Source organism: Cariama cristata, unplaced genomic scaffold (genome assembly GCF_000690535.1).
Source record: "Cariama cristata isolate BGI_N322 unplaced genomic scaffold, ASM69053v1 scaffold43927, whole genome shotgun sequence".
NCBI classification, from domain to species: Eukaryota; Metazoa; Chordata; class Aves; order Cariamiformes; family Cariamidae; genus Cariama; species Cariama cristata.
In genome coordinates this window covers 5,198-13,489 of record NW_009625759.1, presented here as the reverse complement: position 1 = coordinate 13,489, position 8,292 = coordinate 5,198, and the positions used below count along the sequence as shown (strand labels likewise).

General features: G+C 35.9%; 1 protein-coding gene across 1 annotated transcript; it reads right to left on the bottom strand.

Moving 5' to 3' along the window:
* Positions 1-3,618: 3,618 nt before the first annotated feature.
* LOC104164405 (heterogeneous nuclear ribonucleoprotein R-like) lies at positions 3,619-7,572 on the bottom strand (the record flags this gene model as incomplete). The annotated part of the gene is made up of 4 exons (XM_009703724.1): positions 7,407-7,572; positions 4,971-5,089; positions 4,436-4,543; positions 3,619-3,732 (listed from the first exon to the last, which is right to left on the bottom strand). Coding segments are annotated over exons 1-4 (498 nt in total), but the record flags the coding sequence as incomplete, so codon positions are not given.
* Between the last annotated feature and the right edge of the window lie 720 nt (positions 7,573-8,292).

Here is an 8,292-nt window from a genome sequence, read left to right as displayed (position 1 = left end):
AAAAAAAATCCTTCAGTTTTCCTGAATTCAACAACTAAAAGCTCCTCAGTCAGCAGACTGAAGATCAGGAGTGAAAAATATGTATTTTAGCATGTTTAGCAAATACAGCTTAACCTCACTAGATACTAACCACAAATGCAGACACTACAGATACAATGTTGGATTTATCATCTAGTATTATCCACCTGTAACACCGAATGCTCGTCTTGTTTGCATGAAAGCTTCATCATCCCTGACTAGTAGTGGACTTATGACTAAAATTCCTTTTGTTCCTTATACACTTAAACTCCTCCTTGCTGTGACCGAATTTCATGAAATATTTATAACATTTTCTTCCTTTGTCTTGCCTGCACTTAATTTCAAGAGATACTGAAATTGCTATGTAGCTGTTACTACTGTCTATAATAGAGAACAATAAGACAACTTAAAGTAGTTTTGTGTAAAAAAAAATGCAATTTAAGAATACCAAAACAATTTTTTTAGCATTACTTGCATATACACTTTCATAAAATAACAAGTTACAATTAGCAGAAATCAAGCACACCTAAGCAGAGCTTGAGAAGTTATGCAAATCATGTTAATATCTTTCAGTTCAAGGACCCATTCTAATTATCTCCCCCCTATCAAGGAATTTATTTTTCTTCATGGAATACGAATATTGCCTTTAGAAATCATCCTTACTGTGATGCTTCTTGAAGGTGTACACAAGAGCTTCAGCATCTCAAAGGATGCAAAACTAATCTATAAACTGAAAGACATTCAAGAAGTGACCATTTTCTTAAATCTAATCTGGTGGTTTATACAAGAATCTTCAAAAGAACTCCCGTATTAAAGACTAGTCACGACAGTGTGACTGAAAGTGTTCAAAGTGTTTAGAATAAACTACAAACCAAACTGCTAGAGACAGGTAAGTGAGGAAATACACAGTTCAAGTATTTTCATAATCAAACCAAAGTTTGCTCATAGCTTGCTAGCAAGATGCACAGATTCAATCATGATCTTGAATTTTCAAATATGCTTACTGACTAGACTTTTTCTTTTGAAAGGAAAAAAAAAAAATCTCTATATTTAAAAAAAAAATAAAATATTTAAAACTCTTCCCACCATCTTTCAAAAGAATAGTTGGTGTAACAGGAGGTAATAAAAGGCATAGAGAAAAGAGATCTTAGAAATTTTAAGCAAAACAAAGGAGCGCTGTACAAGCCCCTTGAGGATAAGCAGCTACTAGTCATTGCAGATGCAAATGACAAAGTCAGTGTAAGGACACAAGGAAACACCCAAATAATTTCTTCCATTCTCATCCAATAAACACTCCCATAAACGTCTCCAAGTATCAACATCACGTGACCTCACCATAAGCACTGGAACGGCAAGTCCTTAAATAAAACAAATACTCAAGTTTAATATCAAATCCTATTGCAATTATTTTCTCCTCCAAGCTTCCACACAGCTGTAACTACTTTGTCTTTATTACAGAATCACATTCCAAAAAGGTCCAGCTGCTCTCAGAGCCCACCCACTTGAAAAAAATACATTGGACAGCTTCACCCACACAATCCTTTCAGCAAAGTGTTCACTGTGACAATTTGCGAGTGTTCAACACGCTGAACATCCATAAGATTAATTATCAATACTTTAGTTTTACTGCACAATGTTCAACTATGTATTGAAAGACAGTTAAAGCTACAGTTAACATGTAATGAACTCCACTTTCTGTTTTAAAAAGACAAATTAGTTGGTATACAAATATTTACAGTAAAAAGATCTGATACATCTTGGGAGAAAGAAGTCTACCTAGCATGTATCTTCTTGACATCAGTAACAGTACTTGGGTATCCTTAAAAATCAGAAGTTTGCCATTACAGACATCATTGACAGCTCTGGTATTAACATATCTGATCTGGCACAAGCTATCAGAGCTTCAGTATTATTTAAATAAGCTTCAAACACAAAAGATTTACTGCCACAATCCAAAGGGATACATTTTGTGTTTTTTCATATTTTTACCCACAATATTAGAAAAGAGGCATTTATACTCCTATATAATCAGAACTGTTGAGGACAAAAGAGAAGTGTTTCTCAAAAGCTTAAGGAAAAAAAAAGCAACCAACCAACCCCTCAAAAAACCCCATCCACCTCATTATGGGAAAAAAAAGTGCCACAATAATCTCCAGTCATTTGTGTTCAAACATGCTCTGCCCAGTCTACCAAATCATAAGATCACGTTTAAGTTGTTGATTACTACGCCTCAGAGCTCAACAGCAAGAGTTGAAGACTAAATTTAATAGAGCATACACCAGTTTGAGCAAGATGTTCAACATCTCAGCCAGTCAAACCAACCAGCATGTCTAAAGCAGTAACCAGTCTAAATCCTACAAAATGTCAGCAATAAATTAATTTGGTAGAGGTATGGTTTCTATAACTAGTTGGCTGGGCTTTGCTACAGCCTCTAATGCTGATTCATGGCAGAAGTATTTATGTTCTTAACAGAGTTTCCACAAGTTACCCACTCTAGCAAGCTTCAGGAAACTTAAAAGTATAAAAACATACAATAGTATTAAAGCACAGCCAACTTTACAGCTTTCCCATGACTACCTAAAGAGGCTAACCATCACTGATAGGACAAAATATGTAGGATCAGTCAAGTATTTTCAGTCATGAATAGAATAGTTCAGTTGGAAGGGACCTACAATGACCATTTAGTCCAACTGCTTGACCACTTCAGGGCTGACCAAAACCTAAAGCACATCATTAAGGGAATTGTCCAAATGCCTCAAACACTGACAGGTTTGGGGTATCGACCACATCTCCAGGAAGCCTGTTCCAGTGTTTGACCACCCTCTCAGTAAAGAAACGCTTCCTAATGTCACTGAGGCATGGTGCAATTAAATAACACTTTATACTATCACATAATCACCCTGGCAACACCACTAAGTTGTTAAACAACTTCTAAGCCATCTTTCTGAATGCAGAAATGCAAAAATTTACAAAAGAAAACAAGCTACAATGACTCTTTCAGTGTGGCAGTTTCACAGTCAGTCCATGAAAGCATCAAGGATGTTTTCGTATCGATAGAAACACAGGCAAATAAACAAAACCTTAATAATTACTAATCTCAGTTGTCCTTTTCAAAACTTTGTGTGTGAGTATCTTTATACAATACCGAAGACTTTTTCACTTTCAGCACATTGCATGAAATAAACCTTGCTACTGTCACTTAAATTCCATTTATGTTGTAAACAGAGTCAAATACCTTTGAGTCACGCTTTTACCTACCTATACAGTAATACCTACATTGGTCACTTTTTAAGTGATGGACTATAAGCTCTGGGGTGGACTGTGAAGTCTGACAATCTAACGATCTATTTTACATTTTAGGAAATTTTACTTAGCCTTTCCTGGTATATTCCACCTGCTTCCCCCCCCTCGACCTATTATCCTGTCTTTTGCAGAATACTGAGGACTAAGAAAGACTGATTAAGACACACACAGAAGAATGCTCTCCTCTACAATACTTAAAACTTTCACTTATAATACAGTTTATTTTCAAGTATTTCTTACTTATCAGTTTGCACACACATACAAAAAAAGTCATAAGATTAGTCTGTATATACTAACCTCTGTTCCGATACCAGGCTGAACACCAGAATATACAGTATCTGGAGGAGGGCCCCCATATTTCCTTTGTCCTGTAGTTACATCCAAAGTGTAACCAGTCCTCTCTAGCAAAGCCTGAAAAAAATTGTCACATTAGTTACAGGGGGAGAATAGCGGGTTAAAATATAAATAATAAAAAAGTGTCCTAGGGTAAGCATTTCCTTATCTGCTCCTTGCCATATTTGATAACAAGGTATATATGGACACACAGAACCTACAAAAAAACCTGTTATTTTGGGGGTTTAAAAAACCACCACAAGCAGCAACATTTGTTTCATACTACAAGGTCACGGGAAATAACTCATTTTTCTTTTCCCTTATTTTCCGTTTTTTATGTAGTACCCCAAGAACTCCAGGACATCAGGCAATTCCTTTCACCCACTCTGTACTTAGGTTTTTGCACAACGGAAGAGTTTCTTAATGTACTAATACCTTGTTGAAATGTCCAATCAGTCTCAAAGTAATTTTATGAGAGCATAAAAGCTTTAATATAAAAGGACAACTAAGATAGTTCTTCAACAGATATCAATGTTTTCATAGACCTTAACCATAACATTAATTTCATGCATTTTGGCAACTGTGTAACCAGGAAGATCTTCATTTCAAACAAGCACTCTCTCTTTTGAATCTCTGTCATGCATACATTTCTTTAAGGCCAAGTGTGAGTATACTTATCCAGGTAGTATTGATGCTTTTTAAGTACATCCAAAATTACTTCAGTCTGCATACAGGTAACCTATCAGGTAGTACAGAATAGACAGTATTTTCTAAATGTTACCTTAATCTTTGCTTCATCTGGTCCCTTCGTTGATTCCTGTACTTTGCTGCCTTGTTTCTCTCTTTGCCTGTAGGTCTTCATAACTCCACATAAAAATGCACTTTTGTTCTGTAGATACAATTTACAAAATAATTCAATTGTGTGTATGACAAGCCCTGGGAATCCACCGAATCTTACACTCCATACCATGAGGTCACTATATCAAGCCAATGCAATAAACAAAATGTCAAAAGAATCCTATAGAAAAATATAAAAATTTATTGAACAAACTTGTCAACCTGAAAAAATCCATCAGATTCCAGATAGTATTTTTACCTTATTTTCTCAATTGCACACTCATTTTTGTTATCTGGGAACTTTTGCGTTGCACCCAAATACCTACACATTTAAGGCAATTTTTAACAGGCTTGTGATTTGGGTTTGAAATATAAGAATACAGCAACATCAATGAATTTCCAAGTTACATCTCTCCTGCCAATAGTGCCAGAACACTATTTATACTTATGTGCTCACATTCCTGGAGCTCTCACCTTACCTGTACATGCGACAGGTCACTTTCTTTAAACTGCTGTAATACAGAGAGGGCTCCTTCTTCATTAAATTCCCTAAGAGCATCAATTGCTCTTTCATCAAGATCGACATAAGCTACCAACCCTAAAAGTTAAAGACAAACAAGTTACAGATTTCTATTGAATTTCACACAAACCAAGAACTATGCAGTTTGCTTTTAAAGTCAAAAAGTTAAGTTCCATAGCAACAGAATTATACATTTAATATAATTACATATTCCTACACAAGTATATGAAAGAACATGAGTACAACAATGAAAAAAGTTAAATTAAAATGTATATACCTAAGCACTAACTGACGTGCAAGATTATACCCCACGTGTAACAGTTTTCTAACATTCAGGAATCCAATCTGCTGCATAAAAGCAGTATTACACACCAGGGTTTGAAACAATGAACTCTGGCTCACTTCTAATAATTTGGATTTTGTTTGTTTGCCTTTCATTTTAAGTTTCACACTTCCTTCTCTTGAGTGGAGCTGTTCTAGACTAAGCTGACATGTGAACATTACAGGTATCCCATTGTATGTGAAAAAGGAGCTACCTAACTGATGATCAAATACTTATGAAACTCTACCCCACAAAACATTAGGAAGTAGAATCGTTTGTTCACTCTTTGCTCCAACTTCAAAATGCAAAAAAAATCAGTGGACTTCCTGTATGTCTAAAACAATTATTCTTTTTTTTTTTTTTACTGATTTTGTTGCTCTATGCAGTTCCAAGAGCCAGAATTCAAAAAGGTATTATTTCGAGCCCTGCTATGTACCCGAAAAGGCTAATGTTAATTTTACAGGTACAGACTCCCCCAAGAAACACTGGACCAGTTCTGAAGCACTTTTTCTTTTTAAGGATCCTTACAGGTTATTTCTTTCCTTTGTAATGCACTTGCATAAGCTGTGGAGCATAAGAAGTATAGACTTTAAGATTTGCACTTTTAAAACTACACAGCAAAATTGAGAACAGATACCAAGAACTCCACACACTTTGCAACAGCTTGATCTCCAAAATACACAGATTATTTAACTGCTACTGGATTTCAAAAATGCACAGTAGTGCCAAGCCCAAGGACTACATTTCAGAAGTGATCCTGCATATTGGAAGGCACCTGTATCTTTCATGTAAGACCTCAGCAGATTAAAAATCCCTAAATTCAACCCGAAATTTAGCTCGGGTGTCAAAAGTAGTTTGCTTCACTGACAAACCCCTGCACAATCCAAACATCTCCAAGTGGCATTAAGGAAGTGTGAATAAATGTTTTCAGGTTACTCATGCAGTGGAATTATACTAGGTAGTCAGGTTCTGGGCTGAAAAGCTTTTAAATCCCTTGAGAACTCCTCACAACACAACCTAACTGCAACACATGTTACTGCCCCACAAGTTCCTCTGCCCAGGCATTTATACCTTCTCAAACCATCAAGTGCACATCATTGTGACCCACAGTTAGAAAGTGCATGTCTAAAGCCAATAAAAGCTGGTAAAGGCTTGATAAAAGCTCACTGTGAATGACATCCAAAAGACATCACCCACGTGAGCCAGAGTATCATACTGAAGATTGATAAGGTATTGTTTTTGAACTGCCTTCACTTGATCAGTGGAATTTTGACTCTTTTTGAACAAAAACTGTCATCTTGCCACCAAGGCATTCAAGATCAGTGCTTGTTCTACTGCTTCTTGTAAATCTGTTCACAGACCACACTCTAAAGAGCAAAAGGAAGCCTCTGTCTATAGGATAAAATAATAAGGGGGTTACAAAAATAAAATAGAAAAACCTTTGTATATAAAGAAACCTCTCTAGAAGTTGCAGAGACCACTTGCTACCAGCAAGGTATTACTCAATTTGCTAGATAGCTTAGTCCTCAACTTTGTTGAAAAGCAGTTAGTGTCAAACTGAACATTTCAGTGTTATAACCAACATGGATTAAACTGTCCACTCAGAACTAGAGAGAACAAAAAATCCACAGGCAGACTCAATTCAAATGTAGTCCCAGGCAAGACAAGCTCGTTGCTTCCCTCACTAAGTCACCTATCCAGCCTTTGAGTGTTTAAGAATCACTGTGAGGAGTTGACAGTAGAAAAGTAAAAGCAAAATGATGATTCGGATTGAACAAAAAAAAAAAATATGTACAGTTTAGTATGCTCAAACATACATCTTTATTTGACAACGTCTAAGAAACTAGTTCTCTGTGCCCTAAAAACAACTAAGATATCACATACAACACTAAGGATGTGTCAAGTAATTAGTCAATGTCAAACCCAATTTGCCTTTAGGGAAGTCAAAGTAGCAAAACATTCAGAGCTACACAGATCAAAAACAATGAATTTTTAAACCTTAATCTATAAAAATTTGAAAATGGTATGCCCTCACTTTCATAACCAGTCAGAAACAAGAAATGCATATTATACCTGTCTGAAATATTTCATCAAGTCTCTCTGCCACCTTCTGTGGGAGGCCTGCCTCTATCAGTGTCTTGTAGTGTTCTGTGTGAGTTACACTGGAAGTATCCATTGGTTCTTCCTCTTCTTTTAACTGTACCGCATTACCATTCACCTGATTAGCCATTTTATTATGCTGCTGGAAAAAATTCAGGAGCTATATTACAATAAGCCAGAAATAACTAGTTTGTAGGACAATGCATGATTTATCTAAACTAATTTGTAAACATGCTGCAAATGACCTGTATCAAAAGTTTTATTTAATACTTTTTGGATGCAGCTGATCTAAGTTTCAAAAGAAAGTACAATCCTTAATACTGTGGAAAATGTACATGGAAGAATTTACATAATCTTTTTTAAAATGTACTTCATGTACATAACGATGTCTAAACTTTATCTGCTGATTGTCAGTAAGTTAAGTGGTTACCATAGCAGCTAGAATGTACGGGGATACGATAACTCGATGAAAAATCAGAAGAGCTACTGCTAATTTCATTTCCCATTCCTCTACTTTTAAAACAATCGTTTAAAATGTAGTGAACACATAACCCTGCAGGGTAGCTTAATGTATTAAAAAAAGTCAGTATTTGTTTGCTAATTTTCACTTTCTTGGCTTGTTGCCATGTCTTCCTTCAAACCCAACATGCTGCATAAGACTAGCCAAACACTTTCCCACAACACTGTCAGAACTCCGTACGGACAGAAAGAGAAAAATTGCACTCTAATGCACATTATAATTTGGAGCTGCAACTGAACTGTTCCCATGCTTTCAGATTTACTCAAACAGGAGCTCTACAAATCACAGCTACTTTTTGATAATATATAACTCATTGGTTTAAAAGGAAGCCATGACTGC